The 24,617-nt window shown below is 43.0% G+C and overlaps 1 protein-coding gene and 1 long non-coding RNA gene across 3 annotated transcripts; one reads left to right on the top strand and one right to left on the bottom strand.

Annotated features, from left to right (window-relative positions):
- Nucleotides 1–3,528: 3,528 nt before the first annotated feature.
- On the bottom strand, nt 3,529–23,643 carry LOC103724251 (Calcineurin-like metallo-phosphoesterase superfamily protein). Of its 2 annotated transcripts, none has more exons than XM_008815449.5 (9): nt 23,442–23,643; nt 21,672–21,722; nt 7,125–7,146; nt 6,895–7,009; nt 6,750–6,794; nt 6,008–6,133; nt 4,345–4,451; nt 4,179–4,250; nt 3,529–4,097 (listed from the first exon to the last, which is right to left on the bottom strand). In XM_008815449.5, exons 1-9 carry the CDS (start codon nt 23,586–23,588, stop codon nt 3,718–3,720), a joined length of 1,065 nt encoding a protein of 354 aa, XP_008813671.1. In that variant the 5' UTR covers nt 23,589–23,643; the 3' UTR covers nt 3,529–3,717. The 2 variants fall into 2 exon arrangements, with proteins under 2 accessions (XP_008813671.1, XP_008813672.1); XM_008815450.5 differs by having other exon boundaries at nt 6,750–6,782.
- LOC148714841 (uncharacterized) lies at nt 17,442–20,264 on the top strand. Its single transcript, XR_015975664.1, has 2 exons — nt 17,442–17,584; nt 20,195–20,264. It is a non-coding gene; the product is annotated as an uncharacterized LOC148714841 (long non-coding RNA).
- Nucleotides 23,644–24,617: the final 974 nt, after the last annotated feature.

Here is a 24,617-nt window from a genome sequence, read left to right as displayed (position 1 = left end):
AAATTAATATTTTTTTTGATAATGAAAAGATCAATCAGAAATTTTATATTTCAAAATCAAAAACTGCATATTATCTTTTCTATACATTTTTTGCCTAACTCATTTAACTTAATCTAATTCATCGTAGATAGGGCTATGTTTTCTACTTAAAAAAAAAAAGATCAAATTCGAATTTGAATTTTGACTGACTTTGTAAAGAAAAGCTGGTTTCAGGTTTACAAATTTTTGACCCATTCATATGTCTGACCTAACCTGTATCTAATTCGGCCCGACCTAATTGCCACCTTTATACTATATCCAATCATCAAAAAGCATAAGATTTAATGGTCGGTTTCAATAACCTGCCTTGTTATGTTAGAACTTAAAGAATGGCCTAGTTGAATTTACACCTGCCTAACATGACAAAATGCTATGGTGTATTTTGGGTCCCTCAAAGGTAAGAGTTTGCAGCAGGGTAGTCAATGATCATGGTCCTTCTTGGCTGCTTTCCCTTTTATTTCTGAAGAAGAAGATCGCGGTGTAATTAGAGTAGCTCAAGTTTGGATAACCTGAGATGAAACCATGTCAAATTTCAATGTGGTAGTGGGTCATGTTGGAGCAAAGAAAAATATGGCTCCCACTAATAAATGCTTGACGTTCCTACCTACACCATCCTCCAAATTGATTTCCTCCTACCCAAATATGATGTCACTCCTCGCACCACTTTCCCCTGTTCATAACGTTAGACTGAAGCAAAGAGGACAGCGAGAGCAACGCACTGCAAAACCAGCAGTAGCCTCAGGACTTTTGTAAAAGGCCTTGAGGGCAATCTCGTTCAAGCGGATTTGTCTCACATGACCAAGAATGCAGCACCTATGAGTTCTTGCAAATGATAACAGTGCTACTCAAGTAAACATATGTATCTTAATTGACGAATTCGTATGAATACAGTTTGCAACCTAACTATGACTTATGGGCACCAATGTGCAAGCTAAAGCTTGCATAGTGTCAGCAGTAGATTTTTTAAGCCTTCTGTGGATCCTAATTTCCTACTTGACCTCCTAATCAATGACAAAGACTGAAGTAATAACTAGCTAGTGGTCCCTTGAAGGCTAGCCACAGCTTAGTGGTTCCTTATTAGCTATGGTGGGTAAAAGTCCGCGAGATTGCTTCACTTGCACCTCAACGTACGGAGTAGCCGAGGATTGTGAATGATTGTCCTTAAAAGCATAACTCTTTTAAAAAGCCACTACTACCACCATCGATATAGCATTTTGAAGTGTTTGAGAGAGACACCGCATGCATTCCAACACACAGCTCCACTTAAAAAAGGTAACCCACCGAAGGATAAACTTGTGATCCCATCACCCCATTGTCATTTGCACCTGCCCTTTTTTTTTTTTTTTTGGTTGAATCTAATATTTTAAAATATTCGAGCAAAAAATACATCTGAAAATTTTTAAAAAAAAGAAATAGAAAATTATAGAATATATGATTCAGTATATAAAATATTATTCAGATAACTATAACTTTTCTCTAGATATATGAAACTTAGGATCCATATGAATATGTATTTAGTCTCTAATCGGTTATTTTCTAGATAGATGTAATCCACATAATATCTTTCGGTTAACTATTTTGGGTGAAATTTTGAGTTATTACAAATAGTATCAAAGCGGATCCGGTCTATAACCCCTGTAGACTTAAGGGACGCTATAGCCCCTAGCTTATTAAGGCTAATTACGGACCGATCGTAGTACTCGTGATTAAATTTGAATGGATTTGAAAAAAAAAATTCATATGGGTCCCATGGAGATACTTTTAGAGCTTTTACTAGGTTGATGAAATCTCACTCAAAAAAGTTGCACCAGCGATGCGTGAGTCTCTCATCGCTGTGTCTCACAATCAATAACATACAAACTATGGAAATAGGATCAATGGAATTGCATATTACGGATTCTCACGACACGATATCTATTTTGTCCTTTTGGGGTAAAGGGGAGCACTAAGCTTAATTTGATTTTATTGTCAGAAAGAGGATTGGATGTGTGAGGCAAAAATTATTTCACTAATCTTGACACATATGATGGTAAATAATATAAAAAATATACAATTATTATAACTAACTAAAAGAATATAGCATACAGGGGCACCATATTCACACGATTGATGCTTTTGTTCACCTAAATTGTGTGATTGTGAATTTTTTTTGAAAAATTACAGAAGCACTACTTTAAGTTTAAGCCAGTTACACTTAAACCTCCAATAATTAAAAAGATTCAGTTAGCCGCCAAAACTTCATTTTCATTGTAATATGGCCCAACCATCTATCTGGATCCTAACACCATTAACGGAGTAAAAAAAAAAAAAAAAAAAGACTAAAATACTCTTAATTCAAAGAGGTTAAACCATGGCTTTCACACAATCTTAAAGTACTTCATTCTATATCATTCATCTATCAGATCTTAAAGCGCTCCATCCACTATTATCCATCAATCTGTACAGATCTCAGAGCACACAATCCTCTATCATCTATCTACCTACATAAATCTCAAAGCACTCCATCCCCTATCATTCATCCACCTGCACAGATCTCAAAGCACTTTATCCTCTATTATGTATCTGCTTGTACAGATCTTAAACACTTTATTCTTCGTCATTCATCTGCCCACACAGATCTTAAAGCGCTTCATCATCTATCCACCTACATAGATCTCAAAACATTTAATCCTTTATCATTATCCACTTACATAGATATCAAAGCACTTGATCCTCTATCATCTATCCATCCGTACAGATCTCAAAACACTCCATACCGTATCATCCATCTACCTACACAGATCTTAAAGCGCTCCATCCTCTGCCATTTATTTCTCTGCATAAATCTCAAAGCGCTCCATTCTTTGTCATCTATCTACTTGCACAGAGCTCAAAGTACTCACGGATCTCCGAGCACTTTTAATTTGTGTCATCCGGAGGAAGGAATGGTTGGAAGAAGTCCAGCAAAGATGTTCATGGTCCCTGATGGCTACTTTACTTTTTGTGCTACGTAGTCATCAAACTACTGTCTAGATTTAATTTTCTCTTTGACATAAGATATGGTCAAACTGGGGTCATTTTGCTCCCTTTCTGCCTATTAGAATCCTTGGGACCACGCCCATGCTATCAAGCAGCGATACTACCGCTTTTGCCCTTCCTCATACGGTTGGTCAAAAGAGATGGGTCAACATGGACTGCTACGCTTGTGGAAGTTAGTGCCCGGAAAAAAAAAGATGGGGACACCGTGATGCTGTCGCAATTCTAAATCGCAATTCCTGAGATGATTGAGTGGGTCCCACCCCTCTGTTGGTATCTAAGCCAGCAGGATGAGACACATCCTTCTGTAGCCCTAGCTGGTCTGAGATAACCAGAGAGAACAATAACTTTTTCCAGATCTCTTTTTGTGCCGCAAGCAGGATTCAGTCTTCCTACCATTACATGTCATAGATTTTCCGATTCAGGAGGCAAGTAAAATCAGGTAGACATTGTGCACAAGAGATAAAAGAACACTGAAACAAGAGCTTTTAGCTCAATAGAACATGACATTTCAACTTAATATGGCTTTTATTTGTTCATAGATTCAGTATCCCTTTTTTATATATATATATACATTCGTTATCCTTATACAACAAGCTCTACCAACGAAATTTGTACTTCACATCAAACCTCAGAATGGAAACCCACTACAAAGAAACCTGGTTATGGGTTCCAAAATAGGATATTCTCCTCTTCTACTTCAGTTTTACTGCCATCTACCAAAAGCCAGACCTCCGAGATCTTTTCCACCCTCCCCCCCTCCGCAATCTCGACTAATGTAAATGCACGCAAGGTACCATCCTTCGCATCTGAAGCTTGCAGTTGATTTTTGTCCTCTTCGGTGCCTGGAGAGCTTGCTCCTTGTACCATTTTCACCCTCGGCACAATAGCTCCATTCAGGTAGATGGTGTTGTCAGTGCCGACTACTATCATCTTTCGAAGGCCATTCCCATATGCTAGTTCTTTATGCATATGACCAAACACTACTATAGAAATGGGAATTTGGGTGTCCCTTTGCAAATCAGATATGGCTTGAGCAAGATCTGTAGGAGTTGTTTTACATAAGAGATTGGCGTCAAACCATGATGATAGAAAAAAATAATTTGTAGCATAAAAGCATCTACCTGGATCTCCATGGTCACCACCTCTGAATACCCAATCTCTTCCACAAATGTCACTGACCTTTGATCCTAAGCCTGCATATGTTGAAGTAGGAAAACAGAGGGGAAGATTTCAGTTGCGAGTAGTCATTCAATTACCAGGATGCAAAAAGTTAACAGATCTAGAAACCTGTAGGGCCATTATGTGCAAGAAATATAATAGAATGTCCCTCTGGTGTCCCTAAAGCAGCTCCATGGATTTTCTTTGCACTTCCTTCCATATCATTGACTCCATACCTGAAGTGAGAATAAATGCATCAGATAAATGGGTAGTATATCAAGAAAGACATAAAAAGCATCTATTATTTTATGCTGCTTTACATAATCCTATCAAATATATGCAGCATTGCTGGAAGACAAACGATCCTAATCAAAAAATAGCTGATTAAAACAAATCTGGACTGCTATTAGACTACGTGCAGCATTATCACATTTGTCAGGATTTAATAAGTGGAAGGCCAGATATGAAGTTTATTCATCAAGATGATGACTTTAGCTAATTGACTAAGTCTACTGAGATGGATTCCCAATCATGACCACCTTCAGTCAGTCTGGTACACTAATTACTTAAATTAGCTACAGAAAGCTTAGAAAAGAATGAAACAGATAATAATATGGCAGACAAATGCACAATATACTCTGAAAGAACTGGTGGCTGATGGGAATTCATTAGTTTCAGAGAATGGAGACGAGCTAACGAGAGGTCTATGGTTGAATTCTATGCAGGGCCATGGATCATGAAAGGCTTAATAGCAATTAAGAATATTGATTCAATAATCAACAGCTTAGAGATAACTCTAGCCAGCCTAGTGAAACGCCGAGTTTAGTTTCTTGTCTAGGGTATGTGATGAAATGTTTCAGGTGTGCTTTTACCGCTATCGTTGTACGAGTATGGATAAGCAAGGCCCATTACCACAAATAATTTTTCAAATAACAATATGCTGGGCTATGTGATGAAAAGGTTGCAGGATGTTTTTTCCCGTTTAGCACCATCATTAAAAACCACTACACATTTTCTAGGAGGTTGGTCATCCTGAGAAGAGGCAATTAACCATAATCACTAGAAGATGCAGATGAAAGCAACTGCCCGAACAAATAAACTGAGATCAATAACATCAAGGGAAACTTGAGATTAGCAATCAAATCCAATAAGAAGATATTGTGTAATGAGCCACAGAAGTTGCCAATTTTTGTAAACATGCCAAATAAATTAATTATGTATGTTTATACGACGAATACACTATTATTATGACATAAAATAAATCCAAAACTCGTCACAAGGCTTGCTGAGAAAAACAAATAAACTAACATTAAATATTCTGTTATCTGAGTTTACAACAAGCATGGCCACTAAGACGTATACAAACTAAAATATGATAAATGGTTTAACGAGACAGTAAATATATAGTCAAAGATAATCAACAGTGATAACAAAAATAGCCTCCGAGTATCCTGAATCCTAACATAAACTTTCTTATTTTCTCATCTTATACCTCATCCATACAGTTACAGTCAATGCTAAATTTTCTATATATAACTGGTTCCCATGCCTTACAGGAAAACCAACTATAAAGTAAAACAAAACTCCCAGCTATATAATATGTTGTGGCTGCTTCCAATGCATTTATTTCTATAATGAATCCTCAAAATAAACTAAGAAATATGAGAATTACAAAAATGAATGACCAGCCAAAGTATAGAATGCAACAGGTGGAAAAAAGATAGTGGACAGAAAGTGGTTTGACACTTTCACTTCGGATAGCATCCCATATTTAAGTGGTATAATGACCAACCTGGAAGAAAGAAGCCTTCGCCGAAATATTCTGTCACCCCCACAAGAAAAGGGTCGACCACCAACAATAGAGAGTCTTAACATTGGGAAATCCAAACGCTGATAGCCAACATGTTGTTCCCCAAGACTGGCAGTGACAGAGAAAATTGATTAAACATATAAAAAAAAATAAAAGAATGTTAGAGCATATTCTTCCATTCCCCATGACCTGAACTAGACAACTTTAGCACAAGCAAACTCGATGCATGTAAATTCTACAACAGATCAGCACAAGCTACACAGATCTGGAGCAAAGTTAAACTTTTTTTTCAACTTCTGATGTTTAATAGGTTATACACCAACACTGTTATATTGTTGAAACAGTAAATCAAATCCATATTTGTTTTGTATGTTAATGTGCACATGCATTGACATTTTAAATCACAAGAACAGCACATTTTTGTTTCATAAAATTTGATATAGATGTGTTCACAAAGCAACCACACATTGTTAACAATTGTTATCCATGCCGTTACATCTCAAATCTTCAGAAGCACTAACTACAAAGATAACCCAATTCTGAATAAATGGACATGATTTTGCCAATAAGAAGTGGAATCATATAGAAAAATCAAAATCATTGTTTAGTGAGATGGGAAATAAAAGTATGAATACTATAGGAAGGTATGAATAACCTAGAGAAAAAAAATGCTAGAGAATGATGCTTTTGGAAGTATTCAGATGCTAGAGGCTAAATAACTTACCATTCCAGCTGAAGCTGGACACGATCTGCCTTCCTGAAGACCATGCTAAGATACGATTAGATCAAATATTTGGATTTCGGAATTATGAATTCTCTTGCAGTTAGAATAACACTAGATTAACCATGATTACAACCGTAAAGCTTACTTCTCTGAGAACTGTGGAGTATTCCAACAATCATGGTTCCCTAAAATTGCTGCTTTTGCGAAATTAAGATTTGAAATGCTTCTAACAAGTTCAACATTTTCATTACCAAAATCACCTGCAATATTCAACTTAATTGAAGAGCTTGAAAATCTTAACTAACATAACTAATCAGCAAAGCCCTGAGAGTTACACCATGTGAAGGAACACCATGGAAAGAGAAAAGGACATGCCTGTAAACAGTACCAAATCAGGCTGCATGTCACATTAAAAAATTGTCAGTTTCCTGTGGACTAATGTGAGAAACATCAAAATACAAACCCTATTTCCATAAGAAACAATATTTGTAAGTACAACAGAACACAATCTCTGAACAGGCCCCGCTGAAAACAACTGCATTTGCATGTCACACCATCCAAACACACAAATTGTGCAAAAGATAGACACCCTCAGATGATAACAGAAATAAAGATAGAATTTAGGAAGCAATGACAGTAAAGATGAAGCCATCTGAAGCAAAACTCCATTGTTAAGCCATTATCAAAATGCTGCTTTCCAGATCTAAGGTTCATTAAAATATTTCATCAATAGTTCTTTTTCTAGCTGAATATTAAGGGAAAATATGATACTGACTATACTGATGAATATCGTTAAGATGACAAATCCTAGATACCTAAAGGGAACAAGATGTTGGATGCCCAAGACAATTTTCTTCTTCATCCCATTATGGTAACTTAGAATCAAAACGCTGACCTCTTCAATATAGTATCACAATCAACAAGCAAAAGGCTGCTTTCACCTTTCCGTAGCCATAAACAACGAGCCATCCTATGTACGTAGTTTTTTGTTTAGGGGTTAAGTTATGATCCCATCCAAGTTCCAGAGTGTTTTACAAACAGCTCTGAAGTAATGCTGAGTTTCCAGTCAAGGCAACTCTAGACAAGAAAAAGGTCTGCCACGAATCCAAGAAGGCTAGGTAACATGCAAGAACCCTTTAGTACAGATATAAAGGTATCACATTTTCAACTTATTGCATAATGCAGCAACCATCCAAGGCCCCACTAGACTAGGATAGAGATTAAACAAGAAGAAAGGAGATTGACAAAGAATATTTTATTTACCTCAACTAAATTGAATATCTAGAATAGAGTACTACAAACCGTAGAGACACATTAGATATCTTATCAACCAAAGGAAAATTTTCACCCGAATCTGCTGTAGTTTAGATGAACATGGAAGCACACCTAAGACTCTACCCAACCAAAAGACTTAGATGGGTTTCTGTTGCTAAGTTCTCTCATCCTGAAGTGACAGAGTAGTGTGGTAGATCAGGAAATAAGAACGAAAGTAAATGCTCTATTTGAAAATGTGCTATATATATATATATCATGCTCTAGATTTTTTTTGATAGGAAAAAAATACCAAAAGACCTCCCTAAACTTAAGGTGAGTTTCACTTATGTCCCACCTATTTAAATCTTTTCAATTAGCTCATTTAAGTTCGACATTCATCGAACCTGTATTGGGGGTCATACCAGCCAGTTACCAATTTGATATAGTATCGATACTTACTGTAGACCCGAGGTGTACCAGAACCAGGGGGAGGGAGGGAGATGGAGAGGGAGAAGAGGAGAGAGGGGGAGGGAGAGAGTGAGAGGCAAGAAGTCGAGGTGTTGGAGATCTTGGATGAAGCCTGGGTCGCACTGGCGGGGCTTCAAGGGAAGAGATGGCGGGGAGGTCAAGGGTTTCCATGGCTAAGGGTTTTCCCTAACGAAGAGAGAGAGAGAGAGGGAGAGAGATGTGGAGGGAGGGATGCATACCGGTGGTCCGTGGTCATTATCATCATTGTCGTTGGTGGCAACAACAATGAAACTCTAACCCTAGTGTGAGAAAGAAAAGGAGGGTCAGGAGAAGAGGATGGTTGAGAGGGAAGCCTGAATCGCCTCGAACTGAGTGGAATCGGACGAGATTGAGGCAATTCGGTTCGATTCAAGGCCTATACCGACCTGAAACTTTGTCTTGTCCCGATAATTGACCGACTTGAGTTAGTACGCCTCAAATCAGGCGGTTCGGGATGACATGGCTGATCTTGCTCAAGTTCATTAAGTAATGCAATGTGATGTTGTTGTCCATCTTTGTTTACCTGTTGTCACTAGATCACATCATGTTATGGTCATGTGACAATTTTAAAACTAAAATGCCCTGGATAACTTTAGGACTAAAATTACCTAATCTCAATTAGCTCCTTTTAGATCCCGTCGCAATGCTCCCCACTAAAGAGCTCTTCTCTAACAAGAAGTTGGTCCCACTACAGCCGGCGTTGATGGCATCAAAGCCGCTCGGCAAAGTTTGCTGTCAAGATCTGGATGTAAATTGCAATCATGAACCTGAACAATGGTTAATGCAAAGGGCACTACAGCTATACCTCTAAGATGCCACTTGAAAGTGCCAATGCTTCTCTAAAGAAAATCCTTTGCCCACTATGCAAGAACTATGAGATTGAACTAGCCAAGCTTGTTGCAAAGGAGTTCAAGAATTGTCTCCAAAACTAGAAGCTCATCAAGCATTGCCTTAATGGATTTAGCTTGTGAAGCTAAGCAATGGAGGTAGTGCTAAATTACAACTAATCATATTCAGTTTCAAATGCTTTTGCCATCAGCCCATAATCAAATTTATGAAGTGAAACTACATTGATCCTTGAAGCTGATTCTTTTGAATTGTGGTGGTGCTCTTCTATAGTCAAAGGAGCAAGAGTCCATGTGGAAGTAGAGCACAAAATGCCCTGTCCTAGGGCAGTAACATAGCACTCAATGAAGTTCAACTCAGGAGCACTGTAGGAATCCACAGCCATAAACATGACTTTTGCCTCATCCCTTCCACCAGGTTAGACTTCTCAAAAGCCTCTGAGCAAAACATCAGATAGGAAATTTCTTCAACAACCTATTCTTAGAAGATCTGAAGGTCATGCCACATCACCATCAATCACGATTATAAATCTTTAGTAACTCTGTCTTAGCCACCAACACCATCAACAATGTGGTGAGGTTCCTCCTAATTCACCTCACCAAATCAGCCAAATCTTGAAGGCCAAGGCGGAGCAAGAGCAAGGCTCATGTCCGCCCAAGGGCCTTCTTTCATTCCTTGGGGCACAACCGAGGTTCGGCCATCCTTGGCAAGCAAGGGCCGAGCCATTGGCAACACCGACCGGGCACAGCAGCGGCGCGCCCAAGGCCGCAGACCTTCGGCTGGGGCGCCACTGCAACCGAGACAACCGACAGGCCACAAGGACCAAACACAAGGCAAAGCCATTGGCCGGGAGGGCCAAGCCAAAATTCCAGCCGCGCGCAAGGATTGGACGCCCCGGGTCCAAGCCATTGCGCGCGCACACCATCGAGCCAACAATATCCAGACGGGCACAGGCGCGGCCAAGGCAAGCCCAGCACAGGCCAAGGCACGCGCAAGCCACAGAGGGCCAACCGACAGCAACGGGCCGCGCGCGCCAAGGCACAGCAGGCGCGCGGGCTAGAGGGAACCAACGGGCGGCAACCGCCCAGGCGCGCCCAAGGAGCACCGTGCGCACGGGCCCTTGGCGCCAAAGACCGCCGTGCGCACAGGCCTGGAGCAACGGCCGGCAACCACCAGCGCGCGCGGGCCCTTGGCGCCCAAGACCGGCGCGCGCGCGCGCCAGTGGCAACGGCAGGCAACCGCTGGCACGCGCAGGCGCGTGGCCGCCAGCGCCAGCGCGCGCGCGTACCATGCGCCGAAGACAGCAACCGCCCGAGCGCGCCAATAGCCAACCGACCGAGTCCATGCGCGCGCGGGAGCCAACATCCAGCAACCGGCCAGCAGCCGAGCGCCCAGCGCCCAGACGCCCAGCGCCCAGACGCCCAGCGCCCATGCGCCGAGCGCCCATGCGGCCAGCACCCATGCGCCCAGCGCCCATGCGCCCAGCGGCCAGACCGACAGAGCCAAAGGATCCGATCACAGACCAAAGGGTCAGGCGCAGGAAAACCAAGGCAGCGCCTGGTTTGCCAATGCCAACGCGCAGCCCGCCAGACCGCGCGCGGCACGGGCAAAGCCAGGGCGCAGGACCATGACAGCAGGATCCATCTTCTGCAGAGGCCAGTGCCAACAGCAGCCAACTTCAGCCTCTGCAGTAGCCAAAGCTTGGCCAACAGCAAGAAACCGCCAACATCCAAACTGCAGGCCAATGCCACAACAGCAAGGAACCGCCAGCAACCACCGCCAAGCCAAGCAAGCAGCCAACCAAATGGCAACCGAATCAAGACAGCAAGCCATGCAAAGGAAGTTCCCAAGGAGTTGCCATAGCATGCAAACAGCCAGCCGAGTGGAAGCCATTGTAGGCCATTGTAGGGAGTCTACAAATAGAGCCAAATGAAGTGGGGGGAAAAACTTTTGAACCATTGAATAGTTAGCCACTTTGTAAGTGCATTCGGCCATAGGCTTGGATAGGCATTATTGCCTAATTTCGGTCCTAAGGGACTTGGGCCAAGGCAGGGTAAATCAACCCCCCTTGGATTTGGCTAAGGAAGGGAACCATCAATCCCTCCTTAGATATTGTATTTCCTTTTCAAATTGAATCAAAGTTGCCTTTGATGCCTCTGCATTCTCAAATGAGTTGTCTTCATTGGCAAGCAAGACTTTAGATTCCGAAGAGGAGTGCAAGACTCCATCCATAGCCGAGCATACTTGGAGTTTGGAGGAGCAAAAGTGCCGATTATCCCTTTTACTTGGCGCTATCTACATTCGGTCAAGGCGGCACACCTTGATTTGGGCCAACGCCAAAGGCTAAGAGGGAACTCCTTGGTGTGGGAAGTGCATGACCGACACTTGGTCCCCACCAATTTGGTGCTTTCATTGAGAGATCACTTCAACAAGAAGATCATCTTGAAGGTAGCGCCATTGCCTTTGAATACCTTTGAAGGATTGTTCTGAATCTACAACAAAATTATCATGGAAGCCGAGGGTAACCAAAGGCTTGAAGCCCTTGAAATTCAGTCCAACCGAATCAGCAAAGCCTTGGAAGAAATCTCCCATTCCATGGCTGAAATGAGAAGGGATACCAATCATAGTTTGGAGAGGTTGGAAAGGAGGATTTCGAGTGGAGAAAAAATTATGAACAAGGAGTCTTGGCCGCATGCCAATGGGCAGGACCAAGAGAGGGGAAGTGAGGAAGAGTTAGCAAGTAACCATAGTGGTTGTCGGGTGAGGGAGAGAAGGAGTGAAAGAGTAAGAAGAGGGAGTAGAGTGGAAGGATTTGGGGTTTGTGTGGACCGGTTTGGAAGAGGAGTGGAGTATGAAGAAACATATAGTGTGAGGGAGTCCGATGAAGAGCCCCGGATTGCCACTAGACCGAGTGGGAAAAGAAGAGAAGAAAGGGTGAGAATGCATCACCATGGAGATGTTGAAGAAGATGAGAGAGAGCCTAGAAGAGAAGTGAGGAAACCAAGGATAGACTTCCCTAAATTCAGTGGGGGAGATCCTTTTGAATGGATGGACAAGGTGGAACAATTCTTCTATGTCTATGAAGTTCCACACAAGGAGAAGGTCACACTTGCTAGTTTTCATCTTGAAGACAAGGCAAGCAAATGGTGGAGATGATTGAGATCCATCTATGAAAAGGAAGGAAGGAGACTTGGGTGGACTGCATTTGTGAAGGAGTTCATGACTCAATGGGGGCCATCCCCTATTGTGAATTATCATGGACAATTAGCAAAGATCAAGCAAGAAGGAAGGGTACGGCCTTATGTTGAAGAGTTTCGCCACTTGCAAACATTGGTGACGGGTTGGTCGGAGGAAGCCTTGATGGGCACATTCATTGATGGCTTGAAGCCATGGCTTGCCAAAGAGGTCAAGTTGAAGCAACCCAACTCCATGCAAGAGGCCATGCGCATTGCAGAAATCCTAGATGATGGCTATCAAACCGAGAGGAGAATGATCAAAGACACCATCAACCGGGAAGCCAAGGCCATGCCAACCAAAGTACCATGGAAGACCAAGGATGCAGTCGGCAGCAACCCAAAGAACAGCCAGCCACAAGTCAAGCGGCTGTCAAGGGAGGAAGTCCAAGACTTCATCAAGAAAGGATTGTGCTTCAAATGTGGGGAGAAATGGGGCCGAGATCACAAGTGCAAATCTGGACAAGCGTTCCTAATTGAAGTCCAAGATGCAGAAATTGAAGTTGCAGAAAACAGCCAAGCAAGTGATCCGAATGAAGACCAATCCCACAATCAGCCAAGTCAAGTGCAGGCGGTGGAAAGTGATGCAGAATTATCCTTGAATGCATTGACAGGGGTGCCAAAGCCAAGCACAATGAGGCTACTAGCATGGGTCGGCAGAAATGAAGTCTCACTGTTAGTGGACAGCGAATCATCCCACAATTTTATCAATGCAGCCATTGTGCCAAAGTTGGGACTACATCCTACAAATATTCAGCCATTTGAAGTGAAGGTGGCCAACGGTGAGAAGCTTACATGCAAGGCAGTCATTCAAGAAGTGAAGATGAACATTCAAGGGGTAAGAATCATGGCTGATCTACATGTGATTCATCTAGTTGATCTTGACATAATCCTGGGTAGTGTGTGGCTGAAAAGTGTGGGAAAAGTGAACACAAATTATGAAACCATGACAATGGATTTCAAGTTGAATGGCAAGAAGGAACAATGGACAGCAATTCAAGGACAAGAAGAACCGCAAGCTATTGAAGATCCATGGTTACTTCATGAAGAAAGGGAATTTATATGTGCAGCCATCAGCAGAATAGAATGGAGGATATGGGACCGGATTAGAGAAGCAATCAGATTGGATGTTAGATCACAAGAAATCAAGGAGAAAATAGAAGCCATTTCGGGTGGAGTCAAGAATTTCAGCATCCGGGATGATCTTATCTTCTACAAGTCTAATGTCTATGTGCCGGATGTCCCAAACCTAAGACATGATATCCTTTCCCACTTCCATAATAGCAAGGAAGGTGGGCACTCCGGATGGTTTCGAACATATGTTAGAATCAAGCATTTCTTCTATTGGGAAGGATTGAAGAAGGATGTCAAAACCATGGTGGCCGAGTGTGACATTTGCCAAAAGGTGAAGTATGATCCTAGGCTACCAATGGGATTACTACAACCATTGCCTATTCCAAACCAGATTTGGAAAGATATCTCCATGGATTTCATTGAAGGATTGCCAAGTAGCAAGGGCTATGAAGTGATCTTAGTGGTGGTTGATAGACTCAGCAAATATGCACATTTCATCCCTGTCCAACATCCATTTACCGCCAAGACCATAGCCCAAACATTTGTGGAGAACATAATCAGGTTACATGGAGTTCCTAGAAGCATCATATCGGATAGAGATAAGATTTTCATGAGCCTGTTTTGGAAGGAACTCTTTGCATTGCAGGGCAGCATGTTGAAGGCCGGTTCATCCTATCACCCACAAACAGATGGGCAAACGGAGGTCACCAACCGGATATTGGAACAATATTTGAGATGTTACTGCCATGAACAGCAAAACAGATGGGCCAATTACTTACCATGGGCAGAATATTGGTACAATACCTCATACCAAGGCTCAACCAAGAAGAGTCCCTTTGAGTTGGTATGTGGGCGAACACCTCCAACACTCACACGATATGAGATTGGAACCACTAAGAACTTTGAAGTAGAGAAAGAGTTGCTGGCCCGTGAAGAGGTATTGAGGATTGTAAAGAAAGAGTTGAAGAAATTCCAAGAAAGGATGAAGAAGTTCCATGACCGGAAGAGAAGGGATGGTGAACTACAACCGGGAGATTATGTGTACCTAAAATTACAGCCCACACAGCAAAAATCCTTGAGGAAGAGGGTCAGTTATAAGTTGGCCAAGAGGTACTATGGTCCCTACAAGATCTTGGAACGAATTGGTAAGGTTGCATACAAATTAGAGTTGCCTTACAATTCCTTATTACATCCTGTATTTCACATTTCTTGGTTGAAAAAGAGAGTAGGAGATCCATCTACTATTGGAGTAGAATTACCAAAATTTGATGAAGAAGGAAGAATAGTACTCCAACCTATGAAGGTCCTCCAATATCGAATTAAAAGAAAAGGGAGGAACAAGAGAAAGGTTTGGCAGGTTCTCATGCAATGGAAAGACATTCCAATTGAGGAAGCCACTTGGGAAGAATATGATGAAGTGGCTAGGAAGTATCCAAAATTTCCCCTTGAGGACAAGGGAGTTCTTCAAGAGGGGGGGAATGGTGAGGTTCCTCCTAATTCACCTCACCAAATCAGCCAAATCTTGAAGGCCAAGGCGGAGCAAGAGCAAGGCTCATGTCCGCCCAAGGGCCTTCTTTCATTCCTTGGGGCACAACCGAGGTTCGGCCATCCTTGGCAAGCAAGGGCCGAGCCATTGGCAACACCGACCGGGCACAGCAGCGGCGCGCCCAAGGCCGCAGACCTTCGGCTGGGGCGCCACTGCAACCGAGACAACCGACAGGCCACAAGGACCAAACACAAGGCAAAGCCATTGGCCGGGAGGGCCAAGCCAAAATTCCAGCCGCGCAAGGATTGGACGCCCCGGGTCCAAGCCATTGCGCGCGCACACCATCGAGCCAACAATATCCAGACGGGCACAGGCGCGGCCAAGGCAAGCCCAGCACAGGCCAAGGCACGCGCAAGCCACAGAGGGCCAACCGACAGCAACGGGCCGCGCGCGCCAAAGCACAGCAGGCGCGCGGGCTAGAGGGAACCAACGGGCGGCAACCGCCCAGGCGCGCCCAAGGAGCACCGTGCGCACGGGCCCTTGGCGCCAAAGACCGCTGCGCGCACAGGCCTGGAGCAACGGCCGGCAACCGCCAGCGCGCGCGGGCCCTTGGCGCCCAAGACCGGCGCGCGCACGCGCCAGTGGCAACGGCAGGCAACCGCTGGCACGCGCAGGCGCGTGGCCGCCAGCGCCAGCGCGCGCGCGTACCATGCGCCGAAGACAGCAACCGCCCGAGCGCGCCAATAGCCAACCGACCGAGTCCATGCGCGCGCGGGAGCCAACATCCAGCAACCGGCCAGCAGCCGAGCGCCCAGCGCCCAGACGCCCAGCGCCCAGACGCCCAGCGCCCATGCGGCCAGCACCCATGCGCCCAGCGCCCATGCGCCCAGCGGCCAGACCGACAGAGCCAAAGGATCCGATCACAGACCAAAGGGTCAGGCGCAGGAAAACCAAGGCAGCGCCTGGTTTGCCAATGCCAACGCGCAGCCCGCCAGACCGCGCGCGGCACGGGCAAAGCCAGGGCGCAGGACCATGACAGCAGGATCCATCTTCTGCAGAGGCCAGTGCCAACAGCAGCCAACTTCAACCTCTGCAGTAGCCAAAGCTTGGCCAACAGCAAGAAACCGCCAACATCCAAACTGCAGGCCAATGCCACAACAGCAAGGAACCGCCAGCAACCACCGCCAAGCCAAGCAAGCAGCCAACCAAATGGCAACCGAATCAAGACAGCAAGCCATGCAAAGGAAGTTCCCAAGGAGTTGCCATAGCATGCAAACAGCCAGCCGAGTGGAAGCCATTGTAGGCCATTGTAGGGAGTCTACAAATAGAGCCAAATGAAGTGGGGGGAAAAACTTTTGAACCATTGAATAGTTAGCCACTTTGTAAGTGCATTCGGCCATAGGCTTGGGTAGGCATTATTGCCTAATTTCGGTCCTAAGGGACTTGGGCCAAGGCAGGGTAAATCAACCCCCCTTGGATTTGGCTAAGGAAGGGAACCATCAATCCCTCCTTAGATATTGTATTTCCTTTTCAAATTGAATCAAAGTTGCCTTTGATGCCTCTGCATTCTCAAATGAGTTGTCTTCATTGGCAAGCAAGACTTTAGATTCCGAAGAGGAGTGCAAGACTCCATCCATAGCCGAGCATACTTGGAGTTTGGAGGAGCAAAAGTGCCGATTATCCCTTTTACTTGGCGCTATCTACATTCGGTCAAGGCGGCACACCTTGATTTGGGCCAACGCCAAAGGCTAAGAGGGAACTCCTTGGTGTGGGAAGTGCATGACCGACACTTGGTCCCCACCACAATGATAGGCCAAACCAGGGTTGCTGCCCATGAAGTTCCAACTCAGAAAAACCTGGAGAAGGTAAACATGGTCATGGGAACCTATTAAACTAGGGAGTGAACAATGATCATTAAGCAGAAATCACATGCCTCTTAGCAACTCCTAATCAACTGACATCATGTCAACCACTTAGCACCATAAACCAAATTTTTCTAATTGCATAGAAAACCATGGCTAGTGAGACTTTAGTTATGTTCTAAGCACTCCAGCTGATTATCTTGCAGATTCTGGAGGATCAAAAGCAAAGTTTGCCATTTCAGTACCGAAGTCCGTACTGGTACATTACCAATACACGGTATGGTATGAGATGGCGAGATGTCCCGGTTCGATACCGATACAGTACGTACGTCCGATACGGTACTGTACGAACCAGTATGGCGAACCTTTATCAAAAGATGATATTTACAATTGGAATGAAAGGTTTGCCTCCTAGAGGACTTCTGGCATTGAGTAAAATATGACTAATTATGTTAGTAGGTAGTATATGTGATATTGATGAATATCTAGGCTACCAATTCTTGACCCCATATCTTCTGCTTATTCCCACCTTGAATGGTTTGTAGACAACTCGGCTAGATATATGGGAAAGTGGTGGGGACACAGACCACCGTTTCCAGCATGTGTATAGGCGTCGCCGGCGTGCATAGCACTTTGGCCGCCCTAGTTTTATTTTCTTATGTATTTTTGTTTATTTATTATGTATTTTTCGTCTTTGTTAGTGTTGACTTGTTATGACTGTATTTAGCTATTATAGTGATCCATGATGTTGTGGGGATCATGGGTAGTTGCATGATCATTTGTGGAAATCATGGGTAGTTGCATAGGGGGCTATATATGAAACCCTCATGTCTATTGTTGTGGTTAGAGTAATTTGGAATGAAAACTTTGTCTTGACATCTGGTGGACTCCAGAACTTCCCTCCCCTCTCCTTTCTATTTATATTTTCTACCCTAAATCATCTGTTCCGCATCAGTTTGGTATCAGAGCTTAGGCAGGCTTGCCACTGTTGCTAAAGCCTCGATCCCTCTTCTGTCTCTTCCACTGTTCCTACTGTTCTCTTCTCTTTCAGATAAAATAAACACCTTCTGCTGCCTCCTCCCTCTATCTCGGATCTCAACCAGACAAAAAAAAAAACAAAGCAGAAGCCTTTGCGGCTGGTCCTCCACTTCCATTCTCAGCCAGTTCTCCTTCCACAGAAGCACCACGCCAGTGTATGGCGGAGCACCGCCGGATCCCAGGATTCCGGTGGGCACACGAAATCTACGCGGTAACTCGACCCCGGACGCCGGAGCGTGCTGACGGACCACGAGTGACTCCCGTTGTCAAAAAGAAGAGGAGCATCGCTGCCCTTCTTTCGGCTCTGTCCCTCGGACCCGCCGAAGCGCCTGCCGGCCACCGCGCACACGAAGAGAGACGGGAAGACATTCCTAGTGAGAAGAGACCCAGTGCCGGAGCAGGGGACCGGTCGCCGGCCATCATCACTGACCACTGAGATCCACCCGCACTGCTAACGTGAACTTCGGCACGATCGGCCGCCAGGAACCGCCAGCAATCGTGGGCGTAAATCTCAGCACGCTCACTTGAAACTGTTGGAGAGTTTCAAGTTGGTAAACGGGTAAGCTCCAAACCCGTTAACCTTCGGTCAGTAACCCGGATCCGTTCCGGGAAAAAAAAAAAAGGTCACATGACCCTCACGTGAGTCTCGCACGTGACTTCCACACGCGACAACTCCAGGCGAAAGCACGTGACTTGCACGTGCTGTTCAAAAAAAAAAAAAAAGAGTGTACCTGTCGTTCCGACGGAGAAGAACCCTAGATCTTGGGTTCCGCCACCACCGCCGCCGTCGACGCATCGCTGCCACGCCACCGCCGCTGTCGCCGCTCTTACCACCGCCGCTGTCGTCGATCTTGGGTTCCCCTTTGCTGCCGCCGAGCCGCCTCTCCCTTCCGCCGCCAGGCCATTCTCGTTCGCCGACGCCGCTCACCTCCGCGACCGCGTACACCGCTGCTTCGGTCACACCGCCACCCCTCCTTCATCTTCTCCGTTGCCTCCACCCTCCACCAACCCTTGAGTTCACCCCATTTTCTTCTCCCTCTCAGCTCACTGAGACCCTTCTCCCTCCCATCTCACCGAGGCCTCTCTTTCCCCCGCGCCACCACCTCCACCTCCGTTGCCGACTCCATCGTCCGCCCTCGCCGCTTCCTTCGCTCCCCAAAACGAAGATCGCCACCCTCTAACATCGCTCCTCTTTTCTTTCCCCCCATGTCTCCCTCAGTCCTTTTCCCCATTGCTTAGAGGGATCCGAAGCTAGTCTAGAAGCTTCGGGTCCCCTCTCACTTTCCTGCTTTCGGGCGAGCGGGCCGGCCCAGTGTTTGGCCCGTTGTCACGCGAGCCCAGTTGATCCTCTGGCCCATTATCTTGCGGGCCCAGCTTTCAGGCCTCTGTACTTGGATCCAGACCCTGCAGTGAGTTGGGCTTCCACAACGATACCCACAGTCGACCGTCTTCCAGCAGCATCTTCTACAAACCGTCGAGCTCCGGTTCTGCATCCTACACTCTGACATCTAAACTCATCCACTGACTCAGATCTGTCAGAAAAGATCACAGACATAGTGGAACAGATTTTGGACGATCAGATTGTCAGTACACAGAACGGTGGTTATCAGCGATATCTGGTCAGATGGCATGGTCGACCTCCGTCAGATGATACTTGGATTAGCAGAGATGAGCTTCAGCGACTTGCTTCAGACCTGTTGGAGCATTACCAGACATCCGTTTCGCCAGAGGCGAACTCTTCTCAGCTGAGGGGAGTTGGTGGGGACACAGACCACCGTTTCCAGCATGTGTATAGGCGTCGCCGGCGTGCATAGCACTTTGGCCGCCCTAGTTTTATTTTCTTATGTATTTCGTTTATTTATTATGTATTTTTCGTCTTTGTTAGTGTTGACTTGTTATGACTGTATTTAGCTATTATAGTGATCCATGATGTTGTGGGGATCATGGGTAGTTACATGATCATTTGTGGGAATCATGGGTAGTTGCATAGGGGGCTATATATGAAACCCTCATGTCTATTGTTGTGGTTAGAGTAATTTGGAATGAAAACTTTGTCTTGACATCTAGTGGACTCCAGAACTTCCCTCCCCTCTCCTTTCTATTTATATTTTCTACCCTAAATCATCTGTTCCGCATCAGAAAGAGCATTGAGAACACCGGTTATTTATATTAGTGCATGCAAGAAGAGCAATGCTCTAGTTTCTTGTGTTTATATCAGTGCTCTTCATACTGCCACATTGGCCAAGCTCTCCTAGAGCCAAAATGCCCCGTCCCACCGATAACATAGTAGAGCAAGTGAGATTTCAATCCATTTGCTTAAAGCCTTCGGACTCATTGGTATTATGTGGAATTCTTAGTTTTGACATAATTTACAAAAAAGTAATAAATAAAAATAGAGAAATGGCACCAATGCTATACTATCATTTGGGTCATGGAAATTAATACAAAATTCTTGCATCCCATCATTCACCATCTCCACCTTGTAATCACTCATCATCCTATACTACATCAAAAAAAAAATCCAAAAAATCAGAAGAAAAAGAGGGGGGGGGGATAAATCCATCCATCGGAGGATTAGTGGGGTCCCAGAGGTTTATAGTTTCATCAAGTCCATCTCGCGCCACTTGCTTGGAGAAGACATCTTTGCTTTAGTTCTTTGAGATGGAAGGAAGGAATGAGATTCTTTCTTTCTTCTGAGAGGTTCACAAGAGAAGAAGAGAGGAAAGATTGGTTCTTCGGAATTCTATTCTCCTTTTTTAAGGAAAAAGGGATGATGATGATAGAGGATGAGAAAACGAGATTGATCTGCCTTCAACTGTTTTTTCCCTTCTTCATCTATGGCTGCTGCTTTGTTGCAATAGTTACACGACATCCACTCCGACCTCTTGTCCTCCCCCATTTCCTTTTGAGACCCTAAAACAAGAATTTTTTTGAGCTTCTTCCAAAAACCCTAATCCTCTAAGACGTGTTCCAAGGCTTGGAGTTGACCTTGAGTAGTCAAAATTTGTTAGAAATCTTACTGGTTGCAAACTTTTAATAACGATGAGGGTAATTGTGTCATTTTAGATAGCATTTTAGTGGCGTTGAGTGTTAGGTAGGGCTCAAGACCACATTGCATCATGTAATGAACTTAAGGGAGCTAAATAAAAATTTTTAAACAAGAGAGGGTAAGTGAAACTCGCCTTAAGTTGAGAGACTCTTTTGGTAATTTCCTCTTTTTGATATGCTCTAAGTTCAAAGATAGGTACTTTAGTTTGTATTGAAGGTTGTAAGAAAATAAAAGGAAGACCTAAATTAACATGGATGGAGGTTGTCAAGAAGGATATGGAGAAACTTAAAATAACATAAGAGGTGACCCTAGATAGAAATACTTGGCAAATGAGGATCCATAAGACTGACTCCAAATAGTTGGAAAAAGGAGATATGATAATGATTATGAGTATATCCTCTAAGTTATTTCATGACGACAGAGTCTAATAACAACAATGCATGCTCTTATGATAAAAGCAGTACTGTAAGTTGTTTAAACACAAAAGATATAAAACATATTATTCATCTTGAACCATATATGGCACATCATTGTAAATGCCATAAGCTAGAAAATTTTGAAATTAGAGAGTACCTGCAGCAACTGAAGGGCTTTAGAATCTTCTTCCAGGTCCCAATCATCGTGCTTCAATACAAAAGTATAAATATTACGGAAAGAACCGAAGTTCTAGCATAGACAGTAATCCTATACATCGATTTAACCATCTTTGTAAACAAACAAATAAAGAAACTGTATGATAATCTATCAGATATCGTAGCTAACAGAATATGGGAGTTATACATAATAGCACGCCTCAAAAGCAGGCATTCATTGTGTGAGTTGCAAGGGCATCCATTATTTTTGCCTATGAAGATGAAATAATCCATTGGATAGTCTTACAAGACAATATCATACTGGCAGTTAAAAGCTGTATTTATCATATATTTTTGCCACAAGTAAACATGCAAGAGGTCCTAAGCATAATGATGAGAATTGGTGTATGTTACATAGCTTCAGCACATGCACGTTTATCCTTGGGTAATAAGAATTAGATGCTAGATGCAGTTCAGTATGGTGATACGATGAATTGATGATTTAAGCAGTAACAATAGAGTTCAAATTGTTATATGTAAGATAACTGTCCACATTAATCAAGAAAAAGTGCAGGAAAGAAAAGAAAAGCCCATAAGGTTAGTGTCTGCATCACACATCATTCATCTGTCCACAACAACAAACATTTTTTCTTTCATTGGAAAAGAGTGGGTGAACCCAGTCATTTCTTTCTGGTGTATTTACAGCCCATGGCATCAGCAATTACCATCATAAAGAGATCAGAATTAAGTACATCAGTCCAGAGAAACTATGCCATGATAAAGGGGGCTCTTGCATAAAACAATCTGATAAGCCTTGAATTGAGGAATACCCCAGAGTTCATGTTGTTTTATTTATAAAAGTTTCCAATGCAAGCTCCTGAAATATCAATGACTACATAACATGTTCCCTTACCACTAACTAATTTAATATGAAAGGTTTTAGTCTAATACACCTTCACGACTTTTTTCTTCTATTCTGCCATGAGTTACAACAGGTATACTTTGAAGACTACAAAAGAAATTCATGATTCTTGAATTAAACCTGAACTAACCTTTTGACAAACATATGACTTTATAAGTAATAAACATATAATCTTAAAAAGTATCTTTCACTGACTCATTGGATCCACTCTTGATGGCTCTCTCTTGCAGACCAGTTGATGACAAAACAGATTACAAGGTTTCCTCTCATGACATATATAAACTTCATCACCTTTGGATAATGCCTCGAATTAGGAATGCTGTATTGTCACATCAATAATCCACAGCAACGACAAAAATTACAGAATTTCCAACAAACAAATATGAGAAATTTCATAATGAATTTTGACAGAAAATAAAAGTTTTTTCTTCAGGGAAAAAAGTGTTTCTCTCATTAATCTAATCTGCCTTATCTCTCAAATAACAAAGCATGGTAATAGTGGAATGCACGTTTATCCCAATAAACCAAACAACCCCTCCTTTTCTTTTTGTAAAATGCAACAACCTACTGTATATTGTAACTCCAACTCAAACATAGGGCTAATAGAAGTCAGAGATAATAAGATTTTCTAATAAAGAATCAATGAAAGAATAAAATTTTAAACACCTAGAAATAGAAACGAACACGTTGATCCAAATTAGAGGTCAAAACTCAGAACGAATCAAGCCCCTTACTTCAAAAACTACAGATTCACAAGCAAAGATCAAGCATCGCCGCCCCCAAGGAAGGATTTCCAAATAAATCGAATGAGGTAATAAAGAAAAAATGCGGGATTCACACCGAACTCACCACGTCTCCGACGACTGCGATCCTGACGGAGCGCGACATGGCGAAGCGGTTGGCCTTCGAGGAAGCGATAGAAGAATAGGAGGAGGCGAGGAAGAGAAGAGGGGAAGGCGTGGGAGCGTGTATCCCGACCGCCCATGCGCGTATCATCAACGAAGTACTCCTGCCCCACTCTCTCTGCTCGGAGAGACGGCAAGTCGTCCACGTTCTAAATGTTTACGGAAGAACTAACGGGGTTTTTGAGATTCCGTCACGATAGAAACGGAGGAAACGAGACGCTAGTTCATTAGTTGAGAAACCATTTTTTTATATAATTTTTAAAATATATTCAGGACTCATCAGATGTGAACGGGAGGACGCTGCTAAATTTATCCAACAGTCTCCTCCGCATACAGCAAGTATGTGGTTTAGAAAAAAACCGTGAATTAGACAAGTTTGGAATTTATCTCTCAGGATGATTCTCTCTTCTTATTTCTATTCAGAAATATCCCCTTCTGCAAAGCGATAATTGGGCAATAATAATAAATTAAAAAAATAAATTACAAAAAAATTAAAATTAGAGATAAATTATAATTATGTTTAATAATTTGGAAAATCTATACTTATTCTTTGATGTCTATTTTTATTCGATACTTTAATCTATAATTTAATAGTACATTAGTCAAACCATTAATTTTAAATAGAACTCAAATATTATATTAAAAGAATTTCTAAAAATAATCAAAATAATCTTAAGTAATATAACAACTATCTAAAAATATAAAAAATATATATATCATTCTCTCTATCTATGACTAATTTCGACTTTTCGCACGAGGTAAATGATTTCATAATTAAAAAGAGTATAAGTATAGATTTACAAACTATTAGATACAAATATAATAAATATAAACCTCAAAAAATATATTTTTATTATAAATTAAAATATATTTTCATTAAAGGAGGTAATAGGCATAGAGCAACACGAATTGGACATATAACATCGCTCCACCAAAATAAAGAGAAAAAGAAAAAAACAACACTCCTCCATCTCAATGCAAATACTCATAGATGAACTTCCCCAATTGAAATATAGTAGTCAAATGAAATCTCCCAATTAATTCCTTGAGTTGGTTGGTATTTTGACAACAGGCAGAGGCTTCAATAACCAAAACTAACCTGTGTGGTTGCTATCAATCT

Source organism: Phoenix dactylifera, chromosome 2 (assembly GCF_051530095.1).
Source record: "Phoenix dactylifera cultivar Ajwa chromosome 2, Ajwa_hap1_PhDact_Kaust_v1.1, whole genome shotgun sequence".
NCBI classification, from domain to species: domain Eukaryota; kingdom Viridiplantae; phylum Streptophyta; class Magnoliopsida; order Arecales; family Arecaceae; genus Phoenix; species Phoenix dactylifera.
This window is presented reverse-complemented; position numbering and strand designations above follow the sequence as displayed.